This window comes from Strix uralensis, chromosome 1, assembly GCF_047716275.1.
Source record: "Strix uralensis isolate ZFMK-TIS-50842 chromosome 1, bStrUra1, whole genome shotgun sequence".
Lineage (NCBI taxonomy): Eukaryota > Metazoa > Chordata > Aves > Strigiformes > Strigidae > Strix > Strix uralensis.
Genome location: NC_133972.1, coordinates 30,043,324 through 30,062,456, shown reverse-complemented (window position 1 = coordinate 30,062,456; position 19,133 = coordinate 30,043,324). Strand labels below are relative to the sequence as shown.

At 36.9% G+C, this 19,133-nt stretch overlaps 1 protein-coding gene across 1 annotated transcript in view; it reads right to left on the bottom strand.

Annotated features, from left to right (window-relative positions):
* ZNF385D (zinc finger protein 385D) overlaps positions 1-19,133 on the bottom strand; it is a 446,680-nt gene that overhangs the window by 346,068 nt on the left and 81,479 nt on the right. Inside the window, exon 2 of the mRNA XM_074861238.1 lies at positions 12,586-12,864. Coding sequence (XP_074717339.1) covers positions 12,586-12,864 — 279 coding nt within the window. The remainder of the gene's footprint in view (positions 1-12,585; positions 12,865-19,133) is intronic.

Genomic DNA, 19,133 nt, shown 5'->3' with positions numbered 1-19,133 from the left:
GTATAAAACAGATTAAATTAACCTACAGTCCAAATTTTCAGCCTGTACCAAAAAACAGAAAGTAATTTATGATTTTACACACACATCCAGTCGCATGGAGATAAAATTAAGAGTCAATCTGTTGAAATAAACTCTCCTGACCTGCAAAAAACAAAGTGTTTGTAAAATTAAAATGTTTCCTTGTTGAATAGTCCTGAGACTGCTATGCCAGCTATAAACTTACTTAATTGTTCTTTGTTTAGCTATAGCATTGTTTGTTTCCACAATCTTTTAATTTGGAGTGTTCATAAGACCAGAGAGGCTTGCCATTGTTCTTGAAACAATTTATTTCACAGTAGTAAGTCTTTAAATGCCAACGCCGCAATTCTGAATAATATGTATTTTTCAAAGTTTGGCCGTTCCAGGATCTTTTCTTTGGCTTTCTCAAGCATGTTTCATCTGTTTGTGACAAGGGTCACTGACATCAACAGTCAGTGATAAAATCAAATTACTATGGCAGTGTTTTTTTCTTAAAGATTTCAAGAGTTTAAAACACCGGGAATACTCTGTTACTGATGTGTGGTACTTTTGATACCAGATTACAATGACAATTCTAAATAGAGATCTACGTGTTTCCCTCAACATACAAAAATTACTTTTTCATGAAATGCAATTTAATTTCATGATGAGGTGTGATCTGTGAGAAAAATACACCTCATAAAACCAAAAAACAGCAAACATTCAACACAAAATCAAATTGAATAATTTTTTTAATGAGCTGTTTGATCACTCCAGTGTTTACATGGCATGGTCTACTGTTGACATCTTCAATAGTTTACATTAAAAGTTCATGTATTTTAAGAAAAATAAGTTTGAATGGCTATTAATATTGGCCTTCCATGAGGACAAGTCTGTCTTAATGGTATCTGTTGTTACTGCATCCTTTAGCATCTGTTCTTTCCTCTGTCACCACTGACAACAGAAGAAAGGTCTAAAAACAAGATCTATGTATACTAGTAGCTTTGTTCCTAGATTTCCTCTTTTAAAGAACAAGAATTTTATTTTTATAATCTTTAACTAGATATACTGTAACATACATCAACAGTAGTTCTGACTATATGCTACAGGCAATTTGATGAAAAAATAAAAATACTAAAAAAGGCTTCAATAGTTTGTTGTACATCTCAAAGCCTTTCTAAGAATACAGATTTTGCTGTATTTGTTTTGCTTCTGTCAAATAACATCAGCAACATGACATTCAGAGTTTTCTTGGTGTTTTTTTCTTTTTAAACACACAGCTATGAAGAAAAATCCAAGCCTTTGTCTGTATATAACTTGCTCCTGATGTAAATTAGGTAAGTAGGCCCCTGAATCTTTAAAACTGAAGTTTTCCTAGTGTATTTTCTACAGAACCTTAGAATAATTCAGGTGGAAAGGATCTCTGGAATTCACTTTACACAACTTCCTACTCAAAGCAGAACTAACTTCAAGGTTAGATCAGGTTGAGTTCTTAAAATCTTCAGAGAATAATTTCCACAGCCTCTCTGGGCAACTTATTCCAGTTTTTATAGTGAGGTTCTGAGAGCTTTCTTCCATATATCTAATCAGAATTTCCTTGCTGCAACTTGTGACTACCCCCTCTTGCCCTTTCACTGTAGACATCTATCTTCTCTCTAAAATCCCCTGAGGAAGTTGTAGACTGCAACAGGATCCCCGATTAGCTTTTCTATTCTTCACACTAAACAAAACCAGCTTTGTCAACTTCTCTTCATGTGTCATGTGCTCCAGCAGTCTGAACATCTTAGTGATGCTCCTCCAGCCTCACTCCCTTTTGTTGATGCCTCTCTCATACTGGGGCCCAAAACTGGACACAGTACTCCACATACGATCTCAAAAAGTACAGAGTGGATAGTAATCACTTCCCTCAAACTACTACTTATCCTTTTATAAATGCAGTCCAGCGTGCAGTTAACACTTCATGTCTACAAAAGCTCATGAATCATGTTCAACTTGTTGCCCATGAGGACACCCAAGTCCTTTTTCACAAAGCTGCTCTCCAGCCAGTCAGTCCCCAGACTATAGTTGTGTATGTATATTCACATTTTTGCATCTGTTGAACTTCATGAAGTTACTGCTGTGCCTCTCCTGCAGCTTGTTGAGGTTCCTATGAACAGTAGCTTTGTACTCTATCATAGTAATGCTTAGTGTCATCTGCAGATTTGCTAAGTGTGCACTCCATCCTATCACCAGAGTCATGGTGAAGGTGTTATGAAGATGTTAAACAGCACTGGCTCACGATCAGTCCTTGGGGAGTGCCATAACCAATCATCTGTCTGTTAGACTGTGAAAGTTAATCATTACACATTGCATCTGACAGTCTGGGCCAGCTTCTAATCTACTTTGTACTCCACTCATCCAGCCCCTATCTCACCAATTTGGCTATGACAATCCTATGGGTGAAAGCCTTTCTTAAGTCAGAAAATTGTATCTCCATGTTCACAGAGCCAGCCATTTCACCACAGAAGGTAACTGGGTTGGTCTTACAAAGTCTGCACATAAATCTGTGCTAGCTAGTCCCAATCACCTTTCTCTACTTCATGTACCTGCAAATGGCTTTCATAAAGACTTGCTCCATGAACTTCTTGGCCACTGATAACCGACTGATTGGTTCTCACCTTTTCTGAAGATGGGAGTAACATTTACCTCTTTCCAGGCATCACTATTTTATATTCCTCCCATACAGACCCCTTTAAAATTTACTGTCCTGCTTGCCAATGAAAACTTACCCAGTATACAATTTCACAAGAAAAGCTCCTACAGGCTTGACCCTAATGCCCTATGGGTGTGAGGTCAGAGACTGCTCCAAAAAGATGAAATACTTCTTTTAATGACTTCTAATTTTTAATACATCACATAGCAAAGTTACTTCAGAGTATCAGATATCACTACTGAGCTGAGGGACATCCCTGGTAGTATTTCAATTTGAAGTTGACTACATTTGTCTCGACTACCTTTGATAAGAAGAATGCTCTCATTTTATCAGTAGAGTTTTGCTATCTCTTCTAGGAAAAAAGAAGCATTAAAGATACTATTTTTTCAACAATGAAAGGAGAAAAAGTTAGTACTGAAATTGAGAATGACCAGCCATGCATATGCATCCATCTGTGTTTTACTATATAAAAGTTCTATGACTAGTAACATGACTCTGAATCAAAAGTGAGGAAAATGGAGCTAAGTCCAGTCAGAACTATGATCATGTAATCATTGGTTTTCTTCAGTCTGATCATCAAATAAAAAGCCATAATAATAATAAAAAAACCAAAAACCCAAGGAAAACAAAACAACACCCTAGGAAAAACTAGGACATATCATCAGAATAGTTAAAACTGAGGACCAAGACAAAATTCTACCGTCCTTCACCGGTGAAAAAACATCTATTCACAGTGCAAGCTGCCAAAGTTCAAACCTCTACTGAATTTGAGGACAGGAACGGAAGTGGAAGAAGGATTTTTTTATCCACTGTTTAATAATATTGCTATTTCTATTGGGATGGAATGAGAATTACTCAGAAGGTAGGGACTGGGTTCTTCTGGTAAAAAAGGGACAGATGAGTTAAGTGTTCCCAAGAATGATTACAAATGGAACAGGTTCAACAGAAGAAAATCAGTAATACTCCATTTTCTGAATAATCTTTGACAAAATTGCTAACCAACTGCACTCATAAATACCAAAATGAGTCATTTGGACATTTCCAGTTTTACTTTTATTGTACTTAGCTATGAATGAAATTGCTTAAAGCTCACAAAATGTTTGATCACAAATTATTCTTCATTAACTTTCTTTTTTCTTCTACAACATTGTGGAATCCAGCACAAAAGGAGACTATGTCTTGGTTTTGGTTCTAGTCTAATAGTCATTATGCTGCTAAAGCCTATAAAAAGAAACATTCAACATTACTTTCAGAGTCAAAAAGTCACACACTGACGTTACATTCCATATAATAAATTATATACCATCCCCACTAGGAGGATTGCATTTAAAGACATATTACCCTGATGTAAAGTATCTAGAGAAGAAGAATTTTAATTTTTATTACAGAACAAAGAATTAGTTTAGGAAGTGAGTTGCTTTGCTTACAATTAGTGTATCTATCCAGCTCTCTAATCTCATACATATGGAAAAACCAGGGGAGTGGAATCGTGATTGTGTCTATATCTACAATGCTGTCTGCATGGGGACTCCAGCAGGCTAATCTATAAACAATAATTTGAGAAACAAAGGAAAGACATAATACAGATTAACTCACTCCTACAGTAGCAGTGTGAACTGTAGATTAGAATTGGTGCTTCCTTGATGATGTAAACTGAACTGGCATAAATGTGTACTAACATTAATATAATTCCTCAATAGAGTGAGGAACTTGCCTCCTTCTCTTGAAATCAACAGGAGTTTGTAATTAATTTTGTTGGAGCTGGTCTTAAAACTCTGATCTTGAGATATATTTCGCCCTACTGTGAAACATGTCAGAAGATAAAAAATTAACTAAAGATTTCAGTGACATGACTATCAGGAAGACAGTGTATTTTGAATCAGAGGAATAAAAAGCCATAAATAAGAAAAATCAGCATTTCTGAAATGTGTGTCACATTTGATGATATCTGCTTTTTCTTCTACTCAGATATAGCCCAAAAATTCTGCTTTAATTCTGTGATATCCTAAAAATTAAAAAATTAATGCCACATGAGAGATACAAAGTTATTCTTTTACAGCCTCATTGAGGAATATAGACCTATATTTGAAGTAGCAAAAATAACTGAATATGGGAAAAGCTAGCTCTCAGGAAATTAATACCAGGAAATGTTGATAAACTTAGTGTGTTGTCATGACTCATAGAAGATTTGTTGCCTACCAGATGCCAGTGCAGAAAAAAAACCCCACATCATATTAAAAGAATACAAGTTACTGAGAAGGTCTGGAAGGAAGCCATGGTCATCATAATCTATATTGGACCCAGTGATATAAGCAGAACTAAATGGAGATACTGCAAAATAGGTTTCAACAGTTTGTTAGCTGTACATGCAAGTAGAGATTAAATACCAGAGTTCTCAGAAATGAGACTAGTGCCACACTCAGGGAGAAGCAAAGAATGGCAGACCAACATCTCGGCACAGTTCAGAAACAACACAGATGGACACAGATTGCTCCCAGAGAAACTGAACCTTCTACAGCTAATTTAGTATTGATTATTGATATTCTTGTTACAGCACAAAACATTAAGACAACACTTACCTAAAACACTAATAACTTTAAAATGGAGAGACAAACCATTTCAGATAAATAGGGTGTACGGCAGGTTCTAGCCTGAAGCCATACAGGAGGGGGGGAAAAAAAAAAAAAAAACACCAACAAAAGAAAAGTGATTAAAAAGAGTCTATGTTGATGCTTAGCAGAGGTGCAAAGAGAACAAGACAACAGTTAGCTTTCCCACTTTATGCATGCATATTTTAAGCACAGATATTTTAAGGGCAGTTATTTTTCAACATAGAAGGAAAAGTGCTGTACATCTAGGAGCAACATGAAGTCCTGAAGACATGAGGCCATAAATATATGAAAAAGACAAGCGAACTCTAAGAGAACAACATTTGGAACATACAGAGTAAGAACTGTGAGTATGGAGGAGGATTAAATGTAGCAACGAGGCACACAACGGGTTTCACCCTTTAACCTGTGTATAACAGCAGCTTTTGTGTGCTGTTGAAGACACCTTTAAGTACTTCAGCCCCCACTGCTGTAGCACAGAAATCAGAAACCCCATCCAAGTTTGCTAAAAGGCAGCAAAGTAAGGACCGATTTCTGAACTTGTTTCAGCTGTCTGACGCTGTTGTAGAATTTCTCATGGACAAACATCTGTATCCTTTGTATGGAGACAACTTGCTAAGCACCCTGCTTTGGAGATGGTACCCAAAAGGAGGGCACTCTATACAACTGGGGATATTAAAAAGAGATCCTGTGCAGTATTCAGGCAGAAAACTAGAACAAACCCAATTCTTTGTAAGTTTTTCAACCTGCAGTTAGAGGCTTGTTTAGACCCTGGGCAGATGTTCTTGACAGTTGAGACTCTTCATATACCTTAAACAGTCTGATTCACAATAAACTGCCACAGCAGCTTTTATTCAGTTGACACCTAAGATGGTAGAAAAGAAAGGAATTTGCCAGTTGAGACTGAAACCATACTTCAACAAAGAACATAAGCACATTCTTAAGTGCACTTGATGAAAAATAAGGAACTTCAAAAATACTTTAAGCATATTTAGCAATAAATTTGTACTTATCTCCCAGGTTCTGAAGTATTAGTCATAATTAATAAACACAGTTTTCTAGGCTCCCTTTTTTTTTTTTTTTTCATTCTGTCATGCAATTCAGTGGACCAATTACCAGATACACTACATGAAAAATTGTTTGACTACTATGAATTTCTCTTTTTCCAAACCCAAAAGAATGTTTTAGAGATTGCCAAAATATGTGTTACCTTTGTGACTGCATGACGTTATTGAAGTTATTCCAGGTTCACTCATTAACCTTTCTTCCCACAACTTGTTACAATGCTAGGGTTTACATATGATTGGTCTGTATTAAAATTCAGTAGTGTCCCTTTGTATTTATTTGTAATAGGTAGCAGTCAGCTTACTATAGCAAGTCTACAATGGATATTTGCACATATGTAAAGAGTTTGTCCACAATTACCATCCATCCATCCATCATTTTCTGTATACTCATGTCCTGGTTTAGCTAGGATGGGGTTAGGTTTCCCCAGCAGTGGGGGGAAGCTCTAGCCAAGTTATTCAATACCATGCTGACATCACCTCCTGCCGCCCAAGCGCAGGAGCGGGGGAGAATCGGTGAGCGCGTGTGTTATGCCATCTCTCTGTTCTCACTGCTGTATTGGTAGATATCTTGCTCTGTTCATCGTTATTACTGTTATTGTTGTTGTTTGTTTTGTTGCTCTTGCACTGTTGTATTAAAACCTCTCCTTATCTCAGCCCCGGGGCTTTGTATTTCACTCTCTTTGTGGGGGAGGGGCAGCGGCCCCGTGGTCTCAGACCCCAGCAGAGCCTAAACCACCACAACTCAAAGCCAAATGGATCCCACTGTGCTTATTAGGTGAAAAATTAACATCATGCATCTGGCTGGTGTGAGCTGGCTCTTTCTTAAGCTTAATTCACTCAATGAGACACAAGTTACCTTGTGATAAAACTTAGTGCCGAACGATATCGTATATGGTGGGTATTACATTAATGAATACAATAAAAAAAATAAATTCTGCAAACACAAGCAGTGCTTTAGAAACATATTTTGCTTGCAAAAGTGCTTTTTAAAAGCAGAAACTATGTTAATAGTTCATTAACTGGAATAGGAAAATGATGAAAACAGACAAGTGCTTTGGAGTAAGAAGAACGATTTACATCTAGGAGCAGTGGAAGTGACAACACACTGCCCTCAGCCAGTCCTACTTGTCCAGAGATCTCCAGCTTTGACATTTGGGAGGTATTACACAATACCCAGAAGGAACCTGCTGTGCTTCTTTACAAAATACTGGCATCTATGACCCCCAGACTAAAGGCTTAAAACCAGAGGATAACTCATACTGGATTTCCTGTTAACTGGTCATGAGACTCCACATCAGAACATGACATTATTAAAAAAAAAAAAAAAAATTGCAAGAGACATGACTTCCAGAAACATCTCAAGCTGATCTGACAATACTTGTTTCCCAGGAAAATAACAGAAAATCCCCTCCTCTGAAGGAGAATATACTTTGTCTAAAGATTTCCTCCATTCCTCAATGCCTATCCAATCCTCTTTCTCTGGAGGAAATAATGAAATGAAAAGAGCAGGTGACACCATTTCCCTGAAAGCTGTAGCTTAGTAGTTTACCACCCTAAAGTAAGATTCTGTCTGCCCCAAAGCTGCCTGTTTTCATGACCAAAAAAATGTGACAGTAGGGGTGTAGAGCACAGTAGCAGCACAGAACTAGAAAAGAACTGGCAACAGAAGAATGCAAAGAAGGAGAATCTTCAAGTGGTTTAGGTGAATCTTTTGGATTTCCTACCTGCAGGACCGTAAAGTGTCAGGATTTAGATCCAAAAAAAAAAGTTATAAAAGATAAAATATTTTCTCTGACCAGTGTGCAAAAAATTTGCTGCATAGATATTATGGAATTGTAATCTCAAGAGTTGTTGTGGGAAACTACATTCAACCACCAAATGTAGTTGAAGAAAAATAAAATGTGAAACAAATTTTGATCATAATTTAGTGTATATTTCAATATAACTGTAATAAGCAAATTGTTATTTATTCTTAAGTAATATCTGGTGCTGAATTAAGAGGTTTGCTTTTTGCAGTTAGCAAGGGATAAAAAGAGTATTTAATTCTGATCTTTTCCCTTTCTTTTTCTTCCATGCACTCACTGTCCTTGTTCACAGTACAATAAAATTTTACTAAGATGAAATTCCACTGAAAAAAGGTTGTAGGCAGGTTTAGGTTAAAAGAAAGTAAATGAAACTTGCTAAACTTAACTGTTTGGTTGGAACTAGATGATCTTTTAGATCCATTCCAACACAAACCATTCGGATTCTGTGATTCTAAACTGGATAGTCTTTTGTCTCAGCTATGAATTCAGAGAGCTAGATGAAGAAACTACTGACAAATGCTTCACTGGCTCCAATGTTTCAAAATAATAATGTTTCAGAAATCAGAACTCCTTTCACTTTAAAAACTAAGAATTTTGTGCCATTTCTCATCTCCTTTATTATTTTTCCACTTGTTATCTAATGTATGTAGAAAGTATTGCAGAGGAAAGCAGTTTTAGCTTTTGTCCTAACCATGCCTCATTCATTTATGATAATTCAGCAATTTACACAAAAGGAAGAACACGGGAAATTCTGGTTTACGTAAAATCTTAGGAATATCAGCTTTCTCACTGGTACTGCTATACATTTACATCTACAGTTATTTTTCCATTCTGTCAGTAGAAACGTGAGTCTTACTCCTGCTGGTCAGAATAAATGATTTCCCACAAGAGGTCACCTCTTCCCACAGCATCCAGGCTGGTTTTGTGAGAAGTGGTACAATGTCGTCAGACCAGATAGGAAATGCGTTTTGCCCTCTTTTAAGGCAGAAACAAACTTACTGAAAATCCCCACTGACTTACTTGTCACCTTGCTACTGCACACACGAGAACAGAATGGCAAAAAAATCACCAGCAAAAAGAATATATTATAGGGTGTAATGAAGAAAGTGTGAAGAGTCCTTTTAAGTGACACAAAAGACAATTATTAGAAGGAAGGAACATGGAAACTTGTGTTCTTCCCAAGCATGTACAGTTCAGTAACAGAAGTGCTGATGTCTTGCTATGTCCTGTTAAGTCAACACAAATCACTGTACGAAGTAATGACACAAGAAACAATGGGCTCACATAATTTTTTGTGACTCTGCACAGTGTGCTGTTCTGAGGCTGCTCTGCCCCAGAAAGGAACCACGTGGGTATCATACAGTAAAGCTGCCAAGCTAACAGGTAAGCAGCTAGCAAAACTTTAGAGTTGGTGAGTTGTTCAAATTCAGTACAGATACCAATACAGCAGCACAGAAATGCTGCTTTTAACCCCACAATGCACATTATCTATTAATTGTATATTTGCAGAGGTTAATAGGCTTTGTGCTTAAGCAATTTACTTTATGAAATTATGCAGAGATATTCAATTATAGTAACATGCTCTGTTATTTACATCCAGCAGATAAAACCTACTTCACACAGTTTGAAGATGATGACTATAGCATGGCAGCTTTAATTACACAGCCAAATGCTAATACAGCTGAACCCTACCTCTGTTCAGCAGTCCATTGCAAATTATTTAGGAACGACACATGGGCCATTGCTTCATACAAGTCAATCCTCCATTTCTATTACCCCTCGTGATATAAAACACACAAACCCGACCTGCTTTGTGGGAATATTTCCAAGATAAAACAAAACAAGGAGAAGTCACAATTCCAATATTTTTCCCAGGCTTTACACGTACGCTAGTTCCAAGTGAGCAGGCAATTTTGCAGAGACGTATACAACCCATAGTGCAGTCCGTGAATCGCTGTATTTGGAAACGGTGTTTTCTTGTGCACAGTGCAAGCACTTCATTCAACATAAGACATAATGAATAGCTACTGATGATGAAAGCCCAGGAAGACAATGTCATAAAGCAGAGGCTTTACTTAGTTTTAATTCACAGAGCAGAATTTAGTCTCAAGAATTATTAGACCATTAACCTGGACACTGAGAAAAACAGCTGACTTCTGTGACCATCAGACTTCTACACAAGAAATACCATTCTCATAAATAAAGCAACCTACTGACATACATTGAATAAACAGTACTGTGCATGTTTAACAGTTTTTTCGGTTACATCAGTGACCTTCAAACAACATCATTTGTGTGCACATGATAAACTGAAAGGATCAAGTCATAATTTCTTTTAGTCATGGTCAAATGACACTTGAGCTTGATGGGGTCTCATCAACAAAACAATCAGTAATCCATAAAACATTGACCATATTTCAGATATACTAGTTTTGACAAAACTATTATTGTGGACAGTCTGTCACATTCCAATTTCTACTTGACTTAGAAAATGGATCTCAAACAGGGTCTCTGTTCAAAGTGCAGTGAGGGTGGTTACTGAAATATTCAGTTTTAACTTTTAGCAAGAAATATTTAATATTCATCTCTATTTCGTTCATAATGTTCAGTTTAAAAAACCTGAAATCTCAAGGTTTGGTGACATGGGAAAATCACTTCCTTATTCTCTTCCCTAAGTTATTCTCTCAGTGGAGTGTTACTTTTGATGATACTCAAAGAGCTGATAGATTTGAAAAGCTTCAAGTTTCAGGCAACCCCCAAAATAACTTTGAAACAAAGAGCTAGACAGTCAATCAGCTATTTTCTGACTACAAATGGATGCAGCTACAAATGACATAGGGATAATTTTAAGGAGGAAATAAGAAACATGCCGCTATACTATTACTTTGATCCTCTCTAGATCAATGTTGAAGCATGATTGAAGCCCTTTGACACTAATTTCAGCATTGCTTAATTACTAATTCTTTCATTACTATGGATTAACGCAGATAAATGAACTGCAGAAACGTGCTTTCTATCATTAGCAAAACTGTTGTGCTAATAACAACAAAACAATTTTACCTTAATTGAAGATAGCAATAACATTAGACTGTGCCTATTTGGTTTTAGAAAGAATGCATTTGTGGATAGCCATATTACAGCTTTAATCAATTAGGAAATCAATCTTTCTTTACACATTTTCATAGCTCCTACTAATGGTAGTGGTATTCTTCCTAAGCCTGAACTATGAGCAGTGCCAAAAGTTATAGTCCTACCACTTAAAGATAAAACCGTGTTCAGTGTTACGGGTTTTTGGTTTTTTATTGTTTTGTTTTAAGGAAATGAGCAACACTTTGTACATAGAAAAGCACTCACATCCATCACACTTCTGCAACATACCCATATTATTCCCAACTCTTAAAGCCAGGACAAAGCACAGATTATTAAAATACCTCTTAAATCCTATCTAAGGATTAGTGTTCTACATGTCCTTCTGCAAGTGGGGCAGGAAGCAACTCATGGCACAAAATATTAAGTAATGTGTGTGGTCTGAAGAAAGTAAGTCTGAAAATCCGAAGTACACAACATTAAGACCATGATTTCTGCGACACTGTGCACAGAAGCAAATAGAACAATACAGTACAACTCTACCCATAGTACAACAAATTTCAGTACTACCTGTTATGAAATTGAGAAAAACTATAACATAGTAATATGCTTTTTCTTGTCAGGGATCGCTGTTTGTCTCTAACGTCTGATCTACTTTTGTACATAAAGCCACAAACATGTTTTTCTTTGAGGTGTACAACTCACTCTGATGATAGGAAAACATGCCACCTACTACAAAATGCTTTTCTCAAAGCTGTCAATGAAAACAGTTCAAATCAAAATAACCTTTGTTCCATCTCTGTTTGACTTCAGTCATGATCTTTAAACAGACTTATGCTAGCTACGGGTTGAACCCTGAATAAGCAAACTAAAGTGAAATGAGTTTGGAAATGTATTTGTTCTGTGTAATGTATTTGTTTCAATTTATTTTGCAACTGTCTTACATTCATTAAAAGTAAACATACCCCTAACAAGTATAACCTTTCTAGTAGACCGTGAAATATGGAATATCACTGATTATGCTGAAAACCATCAAAATGCAAATAGAATGAGAAAGAATCTGAATCAACACCATCAAGTAAACAAAATATAAAATGAAAACACTTGTAACAACACAGATGGTATACCCTTAGCTATTTGCCAGATTCTCATGCTAGTGATGACCCCAAGCACTCTGAAGTCATCAAGAGCCTTTGCCTTAACTTCAAAGAATTTGTTGGTTGAATTAAAAAAAAAAAAGTTTAGACTCATATATATTGACATTACTGAACATTGCTGCAATTCCCACATCAAAACATGGCAAAACGTATGTATATTTTAATGCTTACCATTATCACTTTTGAGATTTCCATTGCTGAGCTGTTTTAACCTCTTCTGATGGGATTTGCCATTGTAGTGGATTTGTGCCTGAGCAGCAGAGTTCAGCTGAATGTTACAAACATTACACAAAGTGAAATTGGTGTGTTTCTTTTCTCTCTCCTTCTTTTCTTCAGTGCCATCAGGTGCTAATTCTTTCTCACCTTCCCTTTCTGGGACAGATGTGAAATCTGAATTGTATGAGTGGTTATCAACTGGTAAATCAGGGCTCCAGGGCTTCTTCATATTTTCTGGGGGGGAAGAAAAAACATAAGAAGGAAAATTTATGAGTAATATAAAATAATATACACAAGATTTCTACATCTGCAAACCAGTAAAAGGCAAAAAATCATCCTTTGTATTTTCATATTTCAACACTATATTTCCACTCATGTATTTTGCTTTCTCTTCATATGTTTTAGTTCTGCTGTGTAACTTGAATAACTTCACAGCCACTCAAGTGAATGTCTTTGCATGTTCAGGGGTACTATTAAGTCTATCACTGGAGTCAACCTGTCACAGGTATTTATTTTTTTAAACTTTTTTTTAATTATTTCTATCTTTGCCCTCGGTTAGTTTAATTATTTAACAATTATACTATGAAAAGCAACCTTACAAATGCCAAGTCTCAGTAAAGTCTGGATGAAGCTTATGACAACTTAACTCTCATCTTCTGTGGGAAACTGTATTGGGTGCAAGTGTCCAGGTGCTGGCAGTGGGGGCTGGAGGGCAGCCTTTTTGAGACAAGGCCAGGAGCTGTCCCATGCTGCTCCAAAACTGACCCATCAGTGCCCAAACCTGAGCCCATCAGCCACAGGTGTGGCACCTCTTTGATAACATATTTAAGAAAGGGTAAAACCAGTGTGCAGCAGCTGAAAAAATGCAAGAGAAACAGTTCTGTACACAGTGGAAAAGAAGGGGGGGGGGGGGGGGGGGATGTGCTCGAGGCACTGGAGCAGAGATTCCCCTGCAGCTCATGGTGAAGGCCATGGTGACACAGGTTTACTCCCTGCAGCCCATGGAGGACCACAGTGGAGCAGAAATCCATCCTGCAGCCCGTGGAGGACCCCATGCCAAAGGAGGTGGACGTGCCCTGAAGGAAGCTGCAGCCCATGGAGAGCCCATGCAAGAGCAGGCTCCCAGCAGGGTCTGTGGTCTGTGGAGAGGAGCCCAGGCTGAAGCAGGTTTTCTGGCAAGACTTGTGATCCTGTGGGGGATCCACACTGGAGCAGTCCTTTCCTGAAGGACTGCATGCCATGGAAAGGACCCATGCTGGAGCAGTTTTATTGAGAATTGCAGTCCATGGGAAGGACCCTCACTGGAGCAGTTCGTGAAGGACTGTATTCCGTGGGAGGGTGCCCATGCTGGAGCAGGAGAACAGCATAAGGAGGAAGGTGCAGCAGAGATGAAGTGGTATGGACTGACCACAACCCCTAATCCCCATCCTCCTGCACCGCTCAGGAGTGGGGGGAGTAGTACAGAAGAGTCAGGAGAGAAGTTAAGCCCAGGAAGAAAGTGGGGGACAGAGGGGCAAAGTGTTTTAGTGTTTTATCTTTGTTTCTCACCATCCTACTCTATTTTAATTAGCAACAAATTAAAACAAATTTTCCGCAGGTTGAATCTCTTCTGCCCATGATGGCAACTGCTCCCTGTCTTCACCTCAACCCATGAGCTTTTCCATCTTATTTCCCCCTCTGTGCCCTGGTGTGGAAAGGGAGTGAAAGAGCAGCTGGGTGGGGTCTGGCAGCCAGCCAAGGTCAATCCACTACAGATATACAAGTAGTTATTGCAGCAGAAATATTTTATAATCCTCTCTAGGATTAAATCCATAAATTTCACTTTTTTTATATAAACTATACAATAAATAGGTCAGTTAAACTACACAGATACACTCCTACATGCAAATACTTCACATGACTAACAGCTACAAATTTGTAGCTGTTTTAGCACTTCAAAATGTAAGATGCATTTTTCAAGTTGGGAAAAAAAAAAAAAAAGAAGGGGGGAGGATTAGTCTCTGTTTCACATATTTATATATTTTGGTGTACTGCAATTAATAGAAGAAAAAAATAAATCCCCTATATTTTAGTCAGCTAAGCTTAAATGCATAGACCTCACACTTGAGTTTGTTAATTAGGTATTTAGCAACCCCTAGTCATCCCCTCTTCACTTTCTGTGAATGCTTTCAAGCCCAAGTGTAATCACTTCATAACCTGTCTGGTTTCAAAATAGTTCAAATAAACATGTTCTATTAGTTTCTTATTTAAACCTCCCAAGATTATGATTCAAGGATAGTTAATTTAGATTCAGCTAATACCAAATTGTAACAACTACAGAAATGAGAAGATAATCCCATCTGCAGAACTTCAAGTGAAATGAATGTAAACATGAGCTTCTGCAATTAAAGGTGAGCAGAAATGTCACAGGTGAAGAAGTGCTCTGTGCACAGCAAACCTAATTTACTATTCAAGGAGTGCAAAATGTTATACCAACTTAGTATTTTGATGAGACCTTTATATAGCATATAAATCTTTAAACTGCTTGTTCTCCCAGATTTAGTGAATAAATGAAGGTCTAGCCAAAGAATCTGTGTGACGAAATTACTGCAGCCTTAAATATGACGATACTATTTGGTCTCTAACAGACAAATCAGACAACCTCAAGACAAAAAATACTATTGCAGCAACACAAGAAAATGGACTACAGGTGCCTTTAATCCCAGATCCAGACAAGGTTCAGTATCTAAAAATAAGTCTAAACCAGCCTTCAGATTTGGGTCCTATTACACCAAAATACTGCAAATCATTCTTGAGAGAGCTTAAAATATCATAAATTTCATCAGCTAAATGTTTTGCCAGCCCTCCCAAGGATTTAAACACATTTAGTGTTTCCCAATCAAATCATAAAGACGAATTTATCTAAAGATGCAAATCTAAAACCTATCAATTGTTCAAAACAGTTTCAATCTCAGTTTTCAGATGCTTGCTATCTAATTAATATTGTGTTCTTTTATGCTAACTAAACCCTATTTCATTTAAGAAAGCACAGACCTAGTTCTGAGAGGAGCTCTGCACTTGCAGTAGATTAAAACCTCACTCAACTAGTTCAGTCAATATTATGATTTCAGCTTTTGTGTATAGTCAACTCTTATCTAGGATTTTAGCTGCCCAAAGCAAGACATGAGAAAGCAGACTAAACAAGAAGCACATTAAAGTAGATATTCATTAAAATCAAACCTATTATACCAACAGTGTTGATAGAAACATTTATAGACAAATCACAACCATCCCATAAGATATTATGAGACTGTGGAAGCTTAGGAGAAAACCTGCAGTTTTTCTACAGCAGATCTATAGCATATTTCTCCTGATGGAAGGAGGAAGTTTCTCCTGAGGAAGCAGCAGCAATCCATCAACCTCTCAGTCTTCTGGAGTTTGGAGTGAAGAATATCTCCAGCAAAGAGAGCTATATTAATCTGTCTAAAATACTTTTAAATTTAGAAGGTCAGTCTTTTGATTAAAGCATTACAAGGATTAAAATGCTAACATGATAACACTAGTTTTACTGAATTGCTCTAGGTGACAGTAACTTTTCAGAAATCCCAGTTTATATACCTGCTGGACATTAATATATATATTTTGCATTGAAAACATTCCCCACTAGAGAGCAGTATGAATTTAAATTTACAGGTTCAATATATCGCTAGACCTATAGTGCTAGTCATATAGACATGAGATTACTATAATAAAACAGATCTTCTAACCAAGATGTAAGACTTTGTAAGCAAATATAATCTCGTAAATTAAACAAACATTGTACACTATGTGTACACATGTCTAATTCCTTTTGAAACATTTACACAGGTAAGCCGGCAGCCCAATAAAGTGTATTAGCATGTTATTACATCCTTCTAATATTCCAGTCAACACAGACTAATCTATGCGAGTCTTATTTTTGGCATATATAATACTTTTGTCTTGCATTCTAATCATATTCCAGAAAAATAAATTATAAAATGCACACTAGATAAAGGCACAGTAAAATAATAAGGGAAATTCCATCTTGGAAATAAATGATTCAAACATCTACCATTTGATTTGTGCTTTCATTAGAAAGCTGTGATGGCATTAGAGCTGCAATACATTTTTGCCTACTGCTGTGTCTCTCTTAAATCTGGAAGAAGAAGGGGATAATTTATAAGTGCGTACTAGGTGACAATTAGGAAAACAGAAGTTTCAGAATACATATTACAGTACAGTCTGTCACCATTTCCTTTACAGATACACAGTGATTTCTGAATATGTAATGGCACTACTAAAGGACTAAGGTGAAATATTACATACCTGTGCAAACCACTTGAGCTGATGCTGTAAACCAGCATCACATAGCAGTAGTCAGTATGTTGAATGGACACAAATGGTTTGAGAAAAAAAAATCCCAAATATGAAGACAAAAAATTTTGTAAAAACAGAAGCAGTTTAGGATTAAAACATTCTGAGTACTTCTTACTCAATATTCCTTAAAGAACAAGGAAATAAAGATAGCAAAGGGTAAAGAAGAGGGAGATATCCAACTGAGTATAACTAGCTGAGATACTTTTAAAATATAATTTGCCACTCCAACCAGTATTTTAAAAGAAAATTAAAAAAATAAATTTGTGAAATCTTGTAAAGATCCATCACTGTTTAAACTAACACAGATGAAGACTAATTCTTGCAAAGCAGCATTTTCTGTTCATGCCTGCATCATTGCATACTTCAATTTTCTGAAGTGAAACGTTTAGACAGCAATTTTGATTGGTGGGGGTAAGGAAAATAATGCTTAGTTTATTCTATTGGGAAATTACATAGAATATGGTTAGAAGAAAACATTATAATCTTAATTTTAAAAGCAATTTTTAATTGCTATCATTGTCTTATTGGTTTGAACAGCTGATCCTATGTGGAAATGGATAGGCATTAAATAAAAACCCTCTTTCCCTGCCATCATATTACAGAGTTCATCTTGACTGTACCAGTTACATTAGCTTATAAAGTTATCGGTTTTGCAGATTACTTTTTTCCCCCCTAAAAGAAGCTAAATTCTCAACCTTTAGGAGCTCTAATAAAGACTCCAGTGAACTAGAAATGAATGAGGAAGGCAACCAAGAACTCAAAATTTCAAGCCAATTCAAATAGCATTGTGGATAAATACTTACATCTATTTTCCCTGGGGCTCTGAACTCAATTTTGGCTTAATGATGCTTACCAGTAAAATGAACTTTGCATGACATTATAGGTTTGTGAAGTAGAAAACTGTCCCATGTGGAAAACCAGCACAACTACAATTTGTGGTGTTTGCTGACTTAGCTAACATAGCTACTGCCTGGAGATTTCTCTTCTGAAATGTGCTTGAATGTAAGGGATTAGAAATTACATCCTTCCCATGAAACAATCCTTACCTTCTTAGCTGCAAGAAAATAGCATGCTTTCTGTTCAAGGAAATCAAAAGGAACTTTGCTCATTTGTATTACAATTAATTGTTTTGTTTCCAGACTGTCTTGTCAGCATAGAACTATCCCAGTCACTGTGACTTTGACCCTGTGTACGTAACAGTCAAGTATGTTGGGTACACTTAAGAACCCAATGGAGTATGAGAATCCCAGAGTGAGAGACTGCTATGCAGGTAAGTCAGTTGTATTCGATGCAGACCACTTGCCACCAATGAATGACACAGTGTATTTTAAAGAATAACTCCCTGTCTTCTTCCCAACAAGTCACTACAACAAATACATTCCTGTAATAGCTGAAGGACAGAAAATGCAGACAGGGCATTAAGGACAAAAGTCCACTAATTACAATATTCAAGGATTTCTAATATTTCATTCTAAAACTGTGAAAGACATTTAAGCGACAATCAAAAATGCAGATGCTTGCATCTCAGTTAGTCACCCCAAGACTCTGCACTTGCTGTAAATCTCACCAACGGGGCCTATGGAAAGAGTCATCTCACTGCAAAATAGACTAAAATTAAACAGTGAGGTGTTTTGTTCTTAGAAACATGTATTCCCCTTCCTTTGCAGATGTCTATGCTGTAGATCTCAAGTTAGATGGGAGGAATCTCACTCTCCCTGCCATAACAGTCTCCTCAAATGTTAAAAGAACTGAACTTTTGCAGGAAATAATAAAACTCAGTTTTCAGATCTCAACAGATATCAGCTGCTTCCAAAGAAACTGTTGCTAGCACAATGTTTAAAAACAAAAAATAAAATTAATCACTTATCAAGATCCTATCTTTAATTATCACCTTGTCAGTTTTTACGTTGGGGGGAAATGTTACCAACACGCTACACAAAAACCCCTCTGGTAATAACTGGAATATTCAAATCTTTTCAAACTTCATAAATTGATGCTATATCTTTCAGGTGATAGGACATTACTGGTTGATGACAGCCATAATAGCAGGATGACCTTTGCGTCAGCCTTTTAAGAATCTCTTCCACACTGTGAGCCAATGTATGTGACAGGACCTATCCCAAACC